The 19,776-nt window shown below is 39.2% G+C and overlaps 1 protein-coding gene across 2 annotated transcripts in view; it reads left to right on the forward strand.

Moving 5' to 3' along the window:
- The window catches only part of TANGO6 (transport and golgi organization 6 homolog), a 191,304-nt gene that overhangs the window by 29,892 nt on the left and 141,636 nt on the right, over window positions 1–19,776 (forward strand). For both annotated transcript variants that reach the window (XM_045076223.1, XM_045076224.1), the window contains exons 7-8: window positions 3,237–3,319; window positions 19,179–19,291. In XM_045076223.1, coding sequence (XP_044932158.1) covers window positions 3,237–3,319; window positions 19,179–19,291 — 196 coding nt within the window. The remainder of the gene's footprint in view (window positions 1–3,236; window positions 3,320–19,178; window positions 19,292–19,776) is intronic.

The raw sequence follows: 19,776 nt of genomic DNA on the forward strand, positions 1-19,776 counted from the left end.
GGCGCCTGGGTGGCTCAGTGGGTTGAGCCGCTGCCTTCGGCTCAGGTCATGATCTCAGGGTCCTTGGATCGAGTCCCGCAGCGGGCTCTCTGCTCAGCAGGGAGCCTGCTTCCCTCTCTCTCTCTCTCTCTATCTGCCTCTCCATCTACTTGTGATCTCTCTCTGTCAAATAAATAAAGAAAATCTTAAAAAAAAAAAAAAAGAGTTGGATGTTTAACAGACAAGAAAGTCTAATTCTGGTGCATAGTAAAACTTCACCAAATTGAGCCTGGCAAAGTAAAATTTGTGATTATTCAGACATGATAAATATCATATATGTGTGTGTGTGTGTGTGTTTATTTATTTATATATATATTTTTGATATCTATGGATAGGCCCAAACTAAACATGATACTTGAATAAGTAATTAAATTTCCTTTATATATTTTATAGAAATCTAGTCTAGAATCAGTATATTTTTCAAAAAATAAATTATTATTTCCTTTCTTTTTAAAGATTTTTTTTTTTTAAGTACTCTGTACACCCCACCTGGAGCTTGAATGCACAGCCCTGACCTCAAGAGTCATGCTCCACCGACTAAGCCAGTCGGGCACCCCTGAAATATTATTTCTGTTGGCCTTCTGCTTTAGGGTCTAGGAATTCTTATATACCTAATCTCATGTACTGGGACTATACCTCATTACTAATCTATTCTCTAGTCTGTGTCTGATTAGGTGTTCTAGCCTGGGGCAGTGGTTCTCATGGTGTGGTCTCAGGGCCTGTAGCACTAGCATCACCCGGGAATTTATTAGAAATACAACTTCATTATTAGTTATTTGAAATATAAGTGGGCTCTCCCCAGACCTACTGAATCATGAATGCTGGTGTTGGTCTCAACAATCTGTGGTTTTTGTTGTTGTTGTTTTTTAAAGATTTATTTATTTATTTGACAGTCAGATCACAAGTAGGCAGAGAGGCAGGCAGAGAGAGAGAGGAGGAAGCAGGCTCTCTGCTGAGCAGAGAGCCCGATGTGGGGCTCCATCCCAGGACCCTGGGACCATGACCCGAGCCAAAGGCAGAGACTTTAACCCACTGAGCCACCTAGGCGCCCCAACAATCTGTGTTTTAACAGACCCTTCTGGATAATTCAATTGTGTGTCCAAGTTTGAGTCCCAGTCTAAGAGCACTATTCTTGGGAGGCCTCGATTCAGTCCATTTGTGGATCAATTATTTTTGTCCTGAACCTTCTTCATTCATTTTAGGAATATTTACTGGACATCTGTTTGCCAGGCATTTCTTCATGTGTTAGATTATATTTGTAACACCAGCTATATGTTTTGCATCAACAGTATATGGATAACAGAAAGGACTATATAATAGTCTGGCTGGTTTTAGATAGTTAGCTCCATCATTGCCACCAATATCACATTTGTAATACTGTGGCAATTATGATGAATACCCATATTTTATAAATTCTAAGGTGCACATGCTTTTCACGTAAAAAGACCTTAATTTTGGAAGTATTTTTCACATTTTTAACAACTCTGATATCAAGATGCATCTCACGGGCGCCTGGGTGGCTCAGTGGGTTAAGCCGCTGCCTTCAGTTCAGGTCATGATCTCAGGGTCCTGGGATCGAGTCCCGCATCGGGCTCTCTGCTCAGCAGGGAGCCTGCGTCTCTCTCTCTCTCTCTCTCTCTCTGCCTGCCTCTCTGCCTACTTGTGATCTCTCTCTTCAAATAAATAAATAAAATCTTTAAAAAAAAAAAAAAGATGCATCTCACAATTATTATTGGCCAGATAGGAATCATGGCATTACCATGCAATGCAAATGAACGTTAAAACTTAGAGAATGGACATCAGCAATTTAGGAAAAAATCATGAAGACAGTAGTAGAGTGGAGAACTTCTTAGAAATGTCACATCACCCTCACCCTTGGTGGCACAGGGGCGATATATTCTGGCAAAATATGGGCATCAGTAATGGCGTTCAAATGTTTCAGAAGAGCTGGACTCTTAATGTGAAGTTTCAAGAATTTCTTATTTTTATCCTAATTATATAGCTTATATAAGGAATGATATATATTAGGACTGTTTAAATAATCTAAAACAATTCTCAGTGCTTAAAAAAAAAGATTTTATTTATTTGGCAGAGAGAGACACAGCGAGAGAGGGGACATAAATGGGGAGTGGGAGAGGGAGAAGCAGGCTTCCCGCTGAGCAGGGGGCCCGACGAGGGGCTCCATCCTAGGACCCTGGGATCATGCCCTGAGCTGAAAGCAGATCCCTAATGAATGAGACACTTAGGCGTCCCTCAATACTTTTTTTAATTAAGTTTTTAAGTCTTCATTCCAGTATAATTAACATACAGCATTAAATTAGTTTCAGGTGTGCCATATGGTGACTGAACAACTCTGTATGTTACTCAGTGCTGATCATGATAAACATATTCTTTAATCTCCGGCGCCTCTTTCACCCTTTCCCTTACCCACCTCCCCTCTTTTAATACTTTCTTAAAAACTCTAGTAAAAAAACGTTTTTTTAATATTTTATTTTTAGGGGTATTTGGGTGACTCAGTTGTTAAGCGGCTGCCTTCGGCTCAGGTCATGATCCTGGGTCATGGGAGCAAGCCACATGTCGGACTCTCTGCTCAGCCAGGAGTTTGCTTCTTCCTATCCTCCACTGCTCCCCCTGCTTGTGCTCCCTCCCCCTCCACTCCCTGTCAAATAAATAAAGTAACATCTTTTAAAAATAAAAAGATTTTTAAATAATCTGTACACTCAACATGGGGCTCAAACTCACAACCCTGAGATCAAGAGTCTGATGCTTTACTGACTGAGCCAGCTAGGTGCCCTGTTTTAAAACTTTTTAAAGGGAAATTTTCAATCACATCTGTAGAGAAAAGTTTAATAAATTCCTTTGTATCAATCACTTAACCATTGGCTCTGTCATTTTCATTTAGTCCAGTCCCCAACTTTTTATTCATTAAATTTACAAGTAAAATTTCAAGGTACAATGTTTCATAGGTTACTTGTTTTTTTCTTTTTTAGTGATATATAAAACAATAATGAATGTTTATAATCATTGGCGTAATAGATTTCATGAAATACTGTATTTGGTGTTGTATGTTGTATGTATGACAAATCTCTAATTTTAGATGTTACTTATAGAACTATCTAGTAAAATCTTCTTTCTCAAGTCATGAGTCCTATTCAGTCAGGCACTGAGTATGGGTAATTTTGTTTTTTGTTCTCTAGAGATTCCAGAGAGTGACATGGTGCCAGGGATCATTTTGGTGTCAGAAGAAGAACTTACTAGATGTATTGAGGATGTATTTAAGGTTGGTAATTTGAGTCACTAATGTTTTTAGCTAATACTTAAACTTAGTCTTTTAAAATAGTTTTGCCTTTTTAATCAGTACTTCAAGAACTGGAGTGACTAATCCTGAATTCCAAATGACCAGTATTTTTTTTTTTCATTTTGAAAACGTGAAAACTATAAGCTGTTAGTAAAAAAAAATACATTTTGAAACTGTCAGTTTCATCATTTACTCTGAATGTTAAACAGTTCAGATTCTCTAACTGATTCATACAACTTATAAAAGCATGTCTTTTGAAGAAGCGAACGGTGGCATTTACAATGCTTTAGGTTTCCCAAACTGTATGATAGTATTGAATTTACTTTGTATCTTTTGATAGTAATCCCCATCATAAAACATCTGAGTAGATGAATCTTGCAAATGACTATCTAAATATATTACTGAAAATGAAAAAGAAATGTATGCTGACTATGATTATAGTCTTTTTTTTTTTTTAAGATTTTATTTATTTATTTGACAGAGAGAGATACACACACATATTGAGTGAAGGAACACAAGCAGGGGTCGTGGAAGAGGGAGAAGCAGGCTTCCCGTGGAGCAGGGAGCCCACTGTGGGGCTTGATCCCACACTGAAGACACATAGAAGGCACCCCTTCTATGATTACAGTTTATAAATACATATGAAACACGAATTTTGAGACAAAAAAATGAAATCCATTGTGTGAGGGCCAGATGGAGCTGGGGTAAATATTCTTTAAAGTTTATTTCAATAAATTTGTAATAGTATTTTACTATTAAAAATATCCACAGTAGTAAACACCTTTCAAAATTATATTCTATGTTAAAAAAGATACATCTGCTCTGGAAAATAGTTTGGCAGTTCCTCAAAAAGTTAAACATGGATTAGTATTATATGACCCAGTAATTCCACTTTTAGGTATATACCCAGGAGAAATGAAAACATGTTCAGACACAAACCTGTGCACAGATGTTCATCGCAGCATTACTCGTAAAAGCCAAAACGTGGGAACAGCCCAAATGTCTATCAGCTGATAAATGGATAAGCAAATGTGATATATCCATAGAGTGAAATATTTTTTAGCCCTAAGAAGGAATGAAGTATGGACACATGCCACAACACAAACATTTAAAAATAAAAATTTTTAAACTTTAAGAGAAGCCAAAAACAAAGGACCATACTTTGTATAATTTCATCTACATAGAATATTCAGAATAGGCAAATGCACAGAGACAGAAAGTAGACTAGTTGTTGCGAGGGCCTGGAGATGGGGAATTAGAAATGGCTGTTAATAGGTATAGGGTTTCTTTTTGAGATAAGGAAATAGTTGTGGAATTAGATAGTGGTGATAGTTATACAACCTTGTGAATACAGTAACATCCAGTTGTACATTTTAAGAATAAATTTTATGGCATATGAATTATTCATCAATGATTTAAAATTCTACATTTCCCATTTCTATAGCAATAAATTAAACATTTTAGAGTAAATATTTAGTTTTTTATGAAATGATTTAAACATACAAAAAAATTAATAGTGAAACACTTATGTACCCACCACTCAGCTTAAGAAATTAAACGTTACCAATTCAGTTGAAATCTTCGATCTGCCTACTCCGGTCACACTTCCTTTACTTCCTACCTGAAGGTGCATTGTGGTTTTAATTAACAGTTCTCTTATTATTAGTGAGTTGAACATCTTTTTGTGTTCTTGGCTCATCCATAATTTTCCCTTCTGTAAATTGCCTATTCATCATATATTTTGGGCTTTTAAAAAATTAGTTTGTTTACCTCTTCAGAATTTTTTTAGAATAACCTTTTATTATAAAATGGTTCTATCAAGACTGTTTATATACTTAAAACATAAAATAATGTTTTAAGTGTATAATGATTTTTAGTAAGTTTACAGAGTTAAACTGTCACCACAATATAATTTTGGAACATTTCCGTTACCCAAAATGATTCCTGTGCCTATTTATAGTCATTCCTTGTTCCTACCTTCAGCCCTAGGCAAGCCTTAATCTACTCTCTACCTCTGTGGAATTGCCTTTTGTGGCTGTTTCATGGGAGGGGAACCATGCAACATGTGATCTTTTGTGGCTAGTTTCTCTCTCTTAGCCTAGTGGTGTTCGTTTGTTTATTTGTTCTTGTGTTTTAAATAATCTCTGTGCCCAAAATGGGGCTTGAACTCACAACCCTGGGATCAAGAGTCACATGCTCTACCAACTGAGCCAGCCAGGCGCCTGCCCCTCTCTTTGCATGATGTTTCTAAGGTTTATCCAGATTGTTTCCTAGATCACTATTTTTGTCCCTTTTAATTGCTAAGTAATATTCCATTGTGTGAATATACCACATTTTGTTTATTTGTTCATTAGTTGATGGACCTTTGACTATAGAGTAAATCTTTCTTTTTTTTTTAAAATAACTTTAGATGTCCATTGATTGATGAATGGACAAAGAAGATGTGGTATGTTTATATAATGAAATATTACTCAGCCATCAACAAGAATGAAATCTTGCCATTTACAGCCATGTGGATGGAGCTAGAGGGTATTATGCTAAGTGAAATAAGAGAAAGACAAATATCATATGATCTCATTCATATGTGTAATTTAAGAAAAAACAAATGAACATATGGGAGGGGAGAAAACAAAAAAGGAGAGAGAAAAAAACCATAAGAGACTCTTTTTTTTGTACTTTTAAAAATTTTTTAATTTTTTCTTTTTTTTTTTTTTTTAGTTTAAATTCAGTTATTTAACATATAATGTACTATTGGTTTCAGAGGTAGAGGTCAGTGATTCATTAGGCTTACATAATATCCAGTGCTTGTTACATCATGTGCCTTCCTTAATGTCTCTCACCCAGTTACACCAACCTCCTATCCCCTCCTATCCAGCAACCCTGTTTGTTTCCTACAATTAAGAGTCTCTAACCATAAGAGACACTTTTTTTTTTTTAAAGATTTTATTTATTTATTTATTTGACAGATAGAGATCACAAGTGGGCAGAGAGGCAGGCAGGGGGCGGGGGAAGCAGGCTCTGTGCTGAGCAGAGAGCCAGATGTAGGGCTCGATCCCAGGACCCTGGGATCATGACCTGAGCCAAAGGCAGAGGCTTTAACCCACTGAGCCACCCAGGCACCCCACCATAAGAGACTCCTAAGGATAGAGAGCAAACTGAGGGTTGATGGAAGGAGACAGGTAGGAGATGGGCTAGGTGGGGGATGGATATTAAGGAGGGCACTTGTGATGAGCACTGCGTGTTGTATCTAAGTGATGAAGCACTGAATTCTACTCCAGAAACCAATATTGCATTGTACGTTAACCAACTAAAAGTTAAATAAAAAAATAAAAATGAAACAGCTTTGTAAGACATAATTCACATACTTTACAATTCACCCATTTGTGCAAATGGGGCACCTGGGTGGCTCAGTCGGTTAAGTGTCTGACTCTTGATTCTGTCTCAGTCATGGTCTCAGGGTCATGAGACTGAGCCCTGCATCAGGCTCTGTGCTCAGTGGGGGAGCCTGCTTGAGATTCTCTCTCCCTCTCCCTCTGCCTCCTCCCCTCCACCTCACACTCTCTCTTTCAGTAAATAAATCTTTTAAAAAATGAAAAAAAAAAAAGAAAAAGAAAGTATGCAAATCAGTGGAGTTTTATTATATTCACAGGTTTGTGCAGCCATCATCACAACGGATTTGAGGATGCTTCATCACACAAAAACAAACCTCACACTACTCCCAAAGCCCTCCACCACCCCTCCCTCCACTCTCCCGCCCTCTCACCCCTCAAGCCCCAGGCAGCCGTTAATCTACTTTCTCTTTCTCTGGATTTGCCTATTCTGGACATTGCATGTACATGGCATTGTACAATATGTAGTCTTTTGTGATTGTCCTCCTTTACTTAGCATGACTTTTTTTAGCTTTGTAATATTGTAATATGAACCAGGACTTCATTTTTTATTTATTTTTTATTTTTATTTTTATTTATTTATTTATTTTTTAAAAGATTTTATTTATTTATCAGAGAGAGAGGGAGAGAGCGAGCATAGGCAGACAGAATGGCAGGCAGAGGCAGAGGGAGAAGCAGGCTCCCTGCCGAGCAAGGAGCCCGATGTGGGACTCGATCCCAGGACGCTGGGATCATGACCTGAGCCGAAGGCAGCTGCTTAACCAACTGAGCCACCCAGGCGTCCCTATTTATTTTTTATTTTTAAGTAATCTCTACACCCAACAAGGGGTTTGGACTCACAACACTTAGATCAAGAGTTGCATGCTCTACTGACAGAGCCGTCCAAGTGCCCCAAGACTTCATTCTTTTTTATTGCTGAATAGTATCCTGTTGTAGGTATAGACAGTATTTTGTAATTCACTCAGCCTCTCATGCATGTTTGGGTTGTTTCTACATTTTGGCTATTGTGATTAAAGCTGCCACAGACATTTGTGTAGGAGTCTTTGTGTAACATGTTTTTATTTCTCTTGGGTATGTTGCTAGATCTTACAGTAACTGTTTAAACCTGAGTAGAATTGCTAGATCTTATAGTCAGTCTGTATTTAACCATTTGAAGAACTACCAAAGTGGCTACACCATTTTACATTCTCTCTAGCAGCTTCTGAGGGTATAGAGTAAATCTTAAGTTATATTCTTTCAGGTAAGAAGGCCGATGCTTTTCTTTTGTTTTAAACTTTATGTAAGATAGTGATAATTTGGGTGCCTAGGTGGCTCAGTGGGTTAAGCCTCTGCCTTCGGCTCAGGTTGCGATCTCAGGGTCCTGGGATCAAGTCCCGCCTCAGGCTCTCTGCTCAGTGGGAAGCCTGCTTCTCCTTCCCTCTCTGCCTGCCTCTCTGCCTACTTGTGATCTCTCTCTATGTCAAATAAATAAATAAAATCTTTTTTTTAAAAAAAGTGATAATTTGTAGATATAAAATGCATGCTGAAAAAATTCAAAACTCAATCTCTTCAACACTCAGCTTTTTACTAAAGTAGGACGTTTGCTACCCTTTCATTTAATTTCACTGTTAAAAAAAAAGAGAATATCCTTAAGAGGGTTGACCTGGCATACAAATATAGAATTAAATAGTTTATAGATAAAACATGACACAGTGACTTACTGAATATAATGCTGGTTTTGTTTTTTTAAATGCCTTATTTAGAGACTTATGAAAAGGAAGTTTTTATATCCTATTCTACATATGCGTAGACAAGGACATTTATATTATAGAAAGAAGAAATTATATAGAACAGTCTGGAAGGCAAATGTTCTGAATCGGAGAACAAGGCCCAGCTAACTTTCAGAAAGGTTGTCTTCAGTCACATACCATCTAAGGAATATCAGGATGAAAAATCGTTAAATGGTTGGGTGTGGAATGTCAGAAAGACTTGAAAGTGGTATTGAGGGTAGAACTAATTTTGACTAAACTTTGGTAAAAAAAAAAAAACCTGCATAGTATTTCTGGGAAATTAAAAACAAAAAAAAGTTGCTTTTGCTTTTCAAGGAAAAAGAAAGCAAAACAACTTCTTTCTGGCAAGTGGATTAGCCTCTAAAAAATGGAGCTCCAGAAATAGTGAATCCTGCCATTGTTCCTATTCTTGCCCAAAACAGGGGGGGGAGGGGAAAAAACCCTCCTAATTTGGTGAACAGTTTGGTGAATCTAAAACCTCCTGGAGAGGCAAGCAGAACATTAGTTTGCTATAAACACTTGATTATGCACAAAAGATTGGGACTGTTAGGAAAGCAGGAAGGGGTGCAGAAGGGTAATCATTCTCCCTACAAGGTTTTGGCAGCTCAGCTGCAATGGGAAAACAGAGGAAATGTGTATGTTGGAAGAAAATGGTAAACACTGTGTAAAGTTTAGCAACAAAGGATGTGTTGTCTTTATTAACTTTCTGCTAATACTAAATTATAGAGCACAGCTCAAAGGCAGGAAATAAGGAAAACATCTGGGATCGCTGAATTGATCCAGCAACACACTGGGTAGCGGGAGGGTACAAGAGGGTGTTTAATTTTAGAGAAACATTTGGGAACATTTCCAGCTCTGCTTTTCTTTTTCTCTTTTCTTCCTAACAGATTTATTGGGATATAATTCATATACCACACCATTCATGCATTTAAAGTGTCCAACTCAATGCTTTTCATATACTCACTGGGTTATGTAACCGTTATGGCAAATCTGAACTTAGAATATTATTGACCCCCTAAAAGGACCCCATACCCATTAGCTGTCACTCTCCATTTTCCCAACTTTGCCCCTAGCTCTAGGCAACTACTAAAATCTACTTTCTGTCTCTATAGATTGGCCTATTCTCGATGTAAATGGACTCACACAACATGTGGTCTTTCGTAGTTGACTTTTTACCAGCAGGATTTTTTTTAAAGATTCATCGTGTCGTTACATGAAGCAGCAGCACTTCATTCCTTTTAATGCCAAGTAGGATTCTATTATATGGATACACCACATGTTGTTAGTTGATGGAGATTTGTGTTGTTTCCACATTTTGTCTCTTGTGAACAGTGCTGCTGGAGACCTTCGTGTACAGGTTTTTGTGTGGACATATGTTTTTGTTTCTCTTGAGTGGGGAGAGTGAAGCTGGGAGTGAAATCGCTGGATCATATGGTAGGACTGTGCTCAACTTTTGGAGGTTCTGTCAGATTGTTTTCCAGAGCGGCAGCACAATTTTACATTCCTGCCAGCAGAGCATGAAAATTCCAGTTTATCCTCTCTGCCCACCATTCCCACTACCAGACCACTTGTCTCCTCCAACTCCCCTTCTCCATCTCTCCCCCACTCTTCTCCATTATGATGGCCTTGCTGGTGGACGCGGAGCAGTATCTTATTGTGGTTTTGACTCGCATTTCCCCAATGACTAATGATGTTAAAAAGCCTGTTTTGTGCTTCAGTTTATTTTGTCTCAGAACCTCATTTGACATTTCCAGTCGGATGTTCTGTGTTACCTGTATCGTGTTAGCGCCTATCTGGCTGCCATCTCAGCACCTAACTGCAGAGCGCCTTAGCTCCTCAGAGCCAGTTTCTTCTTTACTTTATACACAATCCAGATCAGATTGGTTTTCTGTTTAAGACTGTAGTGGAATTAGAAGTAGTAGATTAGGAAGTTAGTTCGGAGTGCCCTGCTGGCTCAGGTGGAAGAGCATGAAACCCTTGATCTCAGAGTTGTGAATTTGAGCCCCATGTTGGGTTGTAAAGATTACTTAAAATCTTGGGGCACCTGGGTGGCTTAGTTGGTTAACCATCTCTCCCTAGTTTAGCTCCCTGCTCAATGGGGAGTCTGCTTCTCCCTTTTCTTCTGCTCCTCCCCGCACTCAAATAAATAAAAAATCTTTTAAAAAAAAGTTTAGTAAGTAAATGAATAATAAAATATATATATATATATATATATATATATATATATATATATATTTAAAAGGAAGCAAGTTAAACTACCTAAGTCTTACTGACAGGAGTTTTGTGCTTACTGGCCATTTGCATGTCTTCCTTAGAGAAATTTCTATTAAGATCCTTTGCCCATTTTTAAATTGGGTTGTCTTTCTTCTCATTGATGGGTTGGGGGATGGGAGAGAGAGGAGGAAGCAGGCTCCCCACTGAGCAGAGAGCCCGATGTGAGGCTCTATCCCAGGACCCTGGGATCATGGGATCATGACCTGAGCCGAAGGCAGAGGCTTTAACCCACTGAGCCACCCAGGCGCCCAAAAGAAGGTCTTTTTATGCTTGCATCCTTTACATACAGCACAGAATGGAGCAGTGTGGTTCTGGGTGGCCAGGTGGAAAGTTCTCAACAATACAGGTGTATATGTAGATGCTCACTGAATTAAACTGAAAATTTGGCATAGCCACTTGTACTTGTGCATAAATAATTCTCATGATTTCTATGTGTGTACCTTACATCTGGTAAAATTACTTAAGCTGAGAAGGGGATTTGTAGCTCAAATAACTTTTAGTCCAATGGCTTCCTATTCTTTTTCCTTTTGACTCTGAATGTCTGGGGTCCTATCCCTAGAATACTTAACCTTTTTTTTTTTTTTTTGTCCTCTCTGGTACAAGAGGGATAAATGGTTTTTCTGTGCTTGCAGAGGTAAAGAGAGATCTAGGCTTCATAGAAATTGGTTCTGGGTAGGGCAGGATAAGAGAATTGTAAAAATTCTTTACAATTTGGACATTTTCTTGCTCTTAAGAGAACCTGCCAGAATCTGATACCAGGTGGGACTGGGAGGGTGTAGGCGATGTTTCCTTTTAGTATTCCTCACAGTACTTGCCGAGACTCCCTAAAGGCAGAAGAAATTTGAGGGTAGGAAAGGCTAGAAGGTACCTAATTAGTTTATATACTTTATTCTCATTTCCATTTTATCTCTCTGTTTCCAGATTCAGGGAATCCTGACTTTAATTATACAAGTCTTTTTTTTTTTTCTCCATTTAATCTTAACAAATTTCTAATTAAAGTTACTTTCTCAGACTGGCCAATTGACTCCTCTTTCTAAATTTTTAATTGTTTTTAATAGAGTAAAATGAAATAAAAGACTCTTGGAGCTGGAAGGAAATATAGAAATTATTTATTTATTTATTTATTTTTTTAAAGATTTTATTTATTTATTTGACAGACAGAGATCACAAGTAGGCAGAGAGGCAGGCGGAGAATGAGAGAGAGAGAGAGAGAGGAGGAGGAAGCAGGCTCCCTGCTAAGCAGAGAGCACGATGCGGGGCTCGATTCCAGGACCCTGGGATCATGACCTGAGCTGAAGGCAGAGGCTTTAACCCACTGAGCCACCCAGGCGCCCCTATTTTTTTGGTTTTTGAATAGATGGTTTTTTAGAGCAGTTTTATGTGCACAGAAAAGTTGAACAGAGCGCCATGTATCTCCCGCCCCCCACATGTGCACAGCCTCTCCCACAGGTAACCTTTCCTATCAGAGTGGGTTTTGTGTTACAGTTGAGGACCCTTAACACTGACACACCAGTATCGTCCAAAGTTCATAGTTTACATTAGGTTTCACTCTTGGTGTGGTATATTCTTTGGGTTTGACAAATTAATCCCTCATTTTACAGTAAAAGGAAGCAAAATCCAGAAGAGTGTGAAGTGACTTGTCCTAAGTCATACTCGTGAGTGCCAGATCTGGTCCAGGAACCAATTCTTTTGTCCCTTCCCTTTCACTGTGTTGAGAAAAGATAGTATTTGTACATGGTACACCTTTAAGAAGTACTACAAAAGGCTTTGCAGTAAAAAGTTAGTTACTTCTCCCAGTAAAAAGTTAGTTTGTTCCCTAAATGCAGTCATTCTTTCTGGATGTTTCCAACTCTAATTGAACTGTAACCTTGAATAACATGCAGAGGACCACAAGAAGTATCCTTGGTGCATGGATGGCTCAGTCGCAAGCATTCAACTCTTGATTTTGGCTCAGGTCTGGATGTTTCCAACTCTAATTGAACTGTAACCTTGAATAACATGCAGAGGACCACAAGAAGTATCCTTGGTGCCTGGATGGCTCAGTCGCAAGCATTCAACTCTTGATTTTGGCTCAGGTCATGATGTCAAGGTTGTGAGGTTGTGTCCCATATCAGGCTCCACATTCAGCAAAGTGTTGGCTTGAGATTTTCTCTCTCTCCCACTGCCTTCCCTGACTAAAATAAATAAATAAATAAATAAATAAATAAATAAATAAATAAATAAATAAATAAATATTTTTAAGTATCCTTCAAAGCTGTGGAAGAGTCAAGTGTTAGATGGTACATTCAGATTCTGTGGTATAGTGTAGTGAAAAGCACCTGGGCTTTTGAGTCCAATAGACCTGGGTTGGAATCTGGCTCAAGGGTGATGATCCATGTGACTTCAGGTGACTTATTTAACGCTTGAGTTGTAGGGATGAGACAAGGTAACTTGTGGAAGGTTCATTGTATACTTTAGCAAATAATTTGGCTCAGAAAACTGTCAGTTCTCTTTTGGTTCAAGGAAACACTTTTTTAAAAAGATTATTTTATGTAATACACCCTGAAAGCATGCACGGCGCAAAATACTATATTAGGTAACTTGCCTTGTCCTTTTCCTTCTCACAAGTCTTAATTAAACTCAGTAAGTGCATTAGAAATTCTGGAACATGACTATCAAAAGGATCACTGTGATATTTTAGAAGGCAGCATTTGACTAGTTTAATCTTTAACAGGGGTACAATCAAGTTCCAGCCTGTACTGAATTTCAGTGTTAGGATTCAGTCAGCTTGATTCATGTTTGTATTTCCACACGTCTACATCCCCATAAAAGATAAGGCCATGAATTAAGGAGACAGTCCCATTTATAGCTGTATCAGCAGGTATTTAGGGATCAATGTAACATTTGCACAGGGCTGTATGTTTTACAAAATATTTTAACATGAATTATCTTAGCTGGTCTTTAAGCCAAAAGCTTAGCACTTGCCTTATAAATGAGGACACTGAATCCTAGAGGGGTTTAAATGTCTTACCCATGTTCACTCACTTAATACGTGATTTTGGGCAATCATGTAGGTGTCAGAAACAAAATTCATACCTGTTTCCTGTTTCCTGCCTTCCTGGTTCTCTTTCAACCCTACAGTGGTCCCAGAGGGATGTACTTAACCATGTAATGGAAGTCTAGTAAATGAGAAAGGGGGGATGTGAGGGCTGCTTTCCGTTTGGTTTTGCTTTGAATCAAAAACACATGTTTATTCTTAATACTTCTGACCATTTGGACTCTGGGTTTTTCCTTTCCTTTTTAATTTAAATTTCTAGTTAGTCCTTCCAGAGAAATTCAGTCTTTCAGATATTGAACATAGGTGTTGGGTAAGCCAGTACAATAAAAGCAAACCTCCTTTTGTTCAATCTACTCCCCCTTCCATGGCTGAAGTTCTGTGATGCTTCAGTTAATTAACATTGATTGAATAGCTTCTAGCTACATCTTAAAAAAGAAAGAAAAAAGAAGAAGAAGAGAAAGTACAGAGGGCTTTCTAATTTCCCCACAAAAACGGAACTTTTGAGAAAATAAAAAGCATTCAGTGTACTTTATTCATTCGTTCTTTGATTCAGTTAATCAGTCACCAAAAACATTTTTGTGAGGTACATACAGAATGGCAGATACTCTTCTAGGTTTACAAACACAGAAATCATTAAAAGCCAGTTACTGCTTTCAGGGAGCTCCCAGTCAAGCAGTTACAGGTAGTGTGTGATCTCTTGTTAAGAATATTTAGAAACGTGTCTCTATTATTTGTTAAGAGTAGTCTCTAAGCTCCAATGGAAGGTTGTAAGGCCTAACCGCAGACACCTCTTCTCATGGCTGGATCTGTGATAGAAAGTCAAGATGCGTTGGGAAAGGACTGTGGAAATCCCCAAGCTGCCAGTAGGGTCATTGGTACCCATTTGTTTTCTCATGTGATCTGTTCTGAGCCATTATGATTTTTATAGACCCATACTCTCCTCTTATTTTGTCCATCAACCATGTCCTCCATATTTATACCGGTAAAGTCACGGGTAGACTTGAAACTTCATCTTTTCTTCAAAGCGCCATTTCACTTACTCTCAGAGAGGCTTTCTCACACCAAAGAATTGAAAACATACCTTGAGAGCCTGTCTCTACCTTCCCTGCTTCAGCTTTCCCACCTCTTGGTATTTTGTTTGGTGGTCCCTAGACCCTACAGATACCTCAAGTAACAAGAAAACCTTTCAACTAAACAGGATTTCATCTTTAAAGTACTAACTTCAGAACTGATAGGAGGGAAAGCATGTGGGGAGGGTTAGAAATTTGTACAACTTGGTCAAATTTCAGTGCTTAAAAACTTTGGGGATGGTGGAGGTTCATGTTTTGCAACTAGTTTTACCTCTTAATTGCTGAGGTACCAGAAGGATACAGAAGAAGAGAGCAAATTTGCACTCAGATCAGGGGATGGTGGATTAGATACCAAAGCTCGATTAATCTAACCTCCTTGTTTTCTAGGTAAGGAAAATGAGACTCAGAGAAGTCAGTTGATTTGTGTTAATTCTTGTAAATGGTCAGTAGGAGTATTACAAGCAACCCTACTTGAAACATACCCAGTTGTTATACTGCTGAGAAGAGGGAATTTCCATCAGTCAAAATAATACATAAAGCAGGGATTGTGTTTCAAAACTTGAACTCCAATCCCACTTTGCCTCTCGGTGAGCAGAAAAGAACTGCAACTAGGTGGAGACTACAATAAGCACAGTCCAAGGAAATTCCACAACACCCCACTGTTAGGGTGTCGATTCGGGGTTGTAGGACCCTCTCCACTGTGGGGCAGGAACAGCTTACTGTTGGGCCTTCACTGTTTCCTCAGTGGGTACTGTCACCAGCTTAAGTGTGGAGGAAACTGGGAGGAACTGGTCCCAACAGTTTCTTCCATATGTAGTAGGACTTTATTGGAAGGACTATTTTTTTGTTTTGTTTTGTTTTGTTTTCCTAGAGCATTTGGTCATTGTCAGTGCAGTCAGCAAGAGATGACAGTGTAACATTGGATGAATCAGTGCGGCCTCCTGTGTCCCTTTATAGGTCACTAAACACCAGGTATAAGTCGGTGATCTGCGGAGTCCACAGGAAGTGGGAAGTGACCAGATTCCATTTTGGGTGTGTATATAGAGGCTAATGTTGGATGTGAGGTGTACACCAAATTGTTAACCCATATATGAGTTGAGTGCCAGGCAAGAGATTGGCAGGAGGGCACTGTCCTTGGAAAGGCCTGGCCACAGTGTGTCCCTGGAGATCTACTGGAAGGCTTGGTACAAGGGGGCTGTATGATTCCTAAGAGTCTCAGTAGGAGGAAGGGGAGGTGGTGCAGAAGCCGCTGTCCATGGTGCCACTCAGGAACTCTCGCCCGACTTTGCAGAAGTACCAGGACTAGAGTCATCAACAGCCCAACAAGCTGGGGCCCACTGATTCTGCGGGAAGGTGGCTGGGATGAAGTTGGTGTGGGTTAGGGACTGAAGCAACGAAAACAGGCACATGGGGAAGTGAGTAGTGGGAGGCCATGGAGTGCTTGCTTTATTCTTTTTAAAACTGTGAAATACACATGACATAAAATTTACCATTTTAACCATTTTCAAGTATACAGTTCTCTGGCATTTAGTCCATTCTTACTCACACAGTTATCATCAGTGTCTAGTTCCAGGACTTGCTCATCACCCCAAATGGAAACACCATCTACCCATTAAGCGATCCGTCCCCATTTTCCCGTCCTCCTCATCTGCTCTCCGTCTTGTCCCTATGGACTGTGCGTGGATTTTATGTCAGGCCGATCTGGGTTCACCCTGGCTCTGCTACTTACTAAGAGTACCTTGGCTCAACTAACTTCGCTTCTCTCAGCCTGTTTTCCACATTTTTAGAATGGGCATAAAAATGCTTAACCCTCAGGACTTGTGAGAATCGATTGTATATTAAATGTTTGGCTGAATAACCCAGTTTATTCTTGAGTAGACATTGCAGTAAATGGTAGTTACTGTTGGCTTTGTGAAAACGGTTAGCAGTGGGGTTCCTTTAAGTTGTATACTTCTGTAACAACTGCTTAGTCACCAGGCATTCAGGTAACACAGTTTAATCATCCATCCTGATAGGTGCTGAAATAGAGAAAGAGAGGGGCTAGTTGAAGAGGGGAGTGAGAACTACGTACTTATGGGCTGACTTTATGTTATAAGCCTTAAAGTACTATTAGAATTTAGAGGAGACAAGTCATTAGTGGTGGCCAGATGCTTCCTAAATACTTGAATCAGTGAATGAGTGGGTGAACCTTTGGAACAGTCAAATAAATCGTAGGCCTGTGGAAAAGGTAGAACTTTCAGATGGCCCATCCAAAGCTTTTGAAAAATAAATGTCCTCCCATCGAGGAAGTTTATTTATTCATTTTTAAAAGATTTTATTTAGGGGCGCCTGGGTGGCTCAGAGGGTTAAAGCCTCTGCCTTCGGCTCGGGTCATGATCCCGGGGTCCTGGGATCGAGCCCCGCATCGGGCTCTCTGCTCAGCGGGGAGCCTGCTTCCTCCTCTCTCTCTCTCTGCCTGCCTCTCTGCCTGCTTGTGATCTCTGTCTGTCAAATAAATAAATAAAATCTCTAAAAAAAAAAGATTTTATTTATCTAGTTGACAGGGAAAGAGCACAAGCAGGTGGAGTAGCAGGCAGAAGAAGATGGAGAAGCAGGCTCCCTGCTGGTCTCTCTAGCGAATAAATAAATAAAATCTTAAAAAAAAAAAAATTGAGGTGCTTTGACCGAGTCAAGCCAGTAAATAATGGAGATTTAACTCCGTTTGGTTTTTGTTTTTTGTACAAAAGATGCTGGTAAGGAAGGATGGCTCCACAGGGATTACTTCTGGGAACACAGGCTACAACACCAAACAATAGGCCCTTACGTTATCTGGGTGAATCTCTTTTTTTACCACTTGTAATTGGTGATATCATAATTAGGCCTGCATATTACTTGTGAACACTGCCATACAATGCACCTCATTTAGCTGGGCTTATGGAGATTAGATCATGCACAGGAAACTGGCTCCTCGGTTATCAGGCTCCACAGAAGAGCTGGGAGGCTTAAGGAGTATGAGAAATTAGGGTTGATTTAAAGGGCCAGGGTTCCCTGGAAAAGCACAGAGAGTTTTCCAGCTTGTGCCTCCATGACCTTTAGTATTCCATAAACAGCTTTGATTAAAAAAAATAAACGGCATTGATTTCTCCTTCAATTAAGCACAGTTTAATTAATAACTAAAATCTGATAGTGTAGACACAGATAATGATGATGAAAGGAAAAAGATGAGGAACTGAAAGAGATTAATTCTTGTTTTAAAAGATTTTATTTTTATTTATGTGTTTGAGGGAGGGGCCGAGAGAGAGAGATCACAAACAGGAGAAGTGGTGGCAGAGGGAGAAGCAGGCTCCCTGCTGAGCAAGGAGCCTGATGTGGGACTGGGTCCCAGGATTCTAGGATCATGACCTGAGCCCAAGGCAGATGCTTAATTGACTGAGCCACCCAGGCATCCCAATCTTAGCCCTATTTTAAAGGATGAGGAAAGGGAAACTTAAAGAAGCCCTTATTTACAGAAAGAATACTGGAAAAAATAGCATTTTGCTCTTCTTAACTCTTTAAATTGCCTGCTTTCAAGCATTATTATTATAATTGGTTTACTTGTTTTATTCTTCTTGGTAGACCACAAGCAATTTAGAGAGAACAACTCTTAAAACTCATTTTTCTATTCACTACAATGCCTAGGACAAGGCTTGGATTCCAGTGGGTAGTCACATCAATGTTGTTGAAGGCATTTGTGCTGTCCTTTTTGAAAGGACAATTACCGTTAACAAAAATCAGCATCCTTATGCGCTTAACCCTATAAAGTCAGTGCAGAGCTAGGTGTACATCTTTAACATTTATAGGACATGCCCATATGGCAGTTAGATCTGAAGAGTGACAAACCCAGAGGAAGCTTTGTTTTTATTTTTCAAATCTAGTTTTAAGTTTTTCTATTTGGCATTATTTGCTTGTTAATTCCTAAGAGCGGGGCCTTCAGTAATTAGAGAATTAGTGTATAGATGAATAATAGGCAGATTAGTAAGAGATAAAAAGGTAATCAAAAGCAGGAAAGGAAGGGGTCAAAAGATGGGTTAATTTACACATTTTTCCCTGTAGTTCTTCAGGCTGCACACACGGAAGGGCGCTGCTCCAGCGCAGGCTCCCTGTGTCTCAGCCTGTCTGCCAATCTCAAATGGTTTTCATAGCCTCAGAGCTAAAATTGTTCGATTTAGGGCTAAAGTGTTGCTTAAGATAAGACTCTCCTCGCTGCTAGGATGTGTATGGTATTTGATTCCCATTGCTCTGGCCTTGCACTCATGGTACCCCTCACCATTTTCTCTTCCCTAGGTATATGTGGTCGGGAATGAACCTGTGACAGTTTTAATGGAGTCCCTGTTTCCCGTCCTGGGAGTGCTCTTTTCTCTCTACTGTTTTACCAAACAAAGTGTGTCTCACATAAGGTAAAAACAAAACAAAACAAAACAAAACCCAAAAGCAAAAAAACCCCAGAGAACCTTATAGTGAAATCTTTATTGTATGTTCTTATTCTTATTTTGAAAATAAAACTTAAGCCGCTTTGTAATTTTGTTTCTTCCAAAATCAATAAAACGTTTAGGGATCCTCTTACTTGGCTCATCTGTAAAAGAAGGAGAGCTTTACAGACTTCAAGGGACTGGATGTAATTTTTAGAATGGCTTTCCTCAGCCTCTGTCCTAGACTTCAGAGACAAAATCCCTGTTTACATGTGTAAACATGTCCTTGTTTGATCCGTGAGAAATACTGGAATTACATGTCTAGGAAGGAGGAAATGGAGAATGGATTATAAGAACTTTGTGGGGAGTGAGAAATCAAGCGGGGGAAATCTGGATCTGAATGTGGCACTCTGTAATGTAGACTTGGATCTGGTGTGAGTGCTGCTCAGTGTTGTTTGGAATGAAGGGATTTA

Source organism: Mustela putorius, unplaced genomic scaffold, assembly GCF_011764305.1.
Source record: "Mustela putorius furo isolate JIRA1106 unplaced genomic scaffold, ASM1176430v1.1 tig00000174_pilon_pilon_pilon, whole genome shotgun sequence".
NCBI classification, from domain to species: Eukaryota; Metazoa; Chordata; class Mammalia; order Carnivora; family Mustelidae; genus Mustela; species Mustela putorius.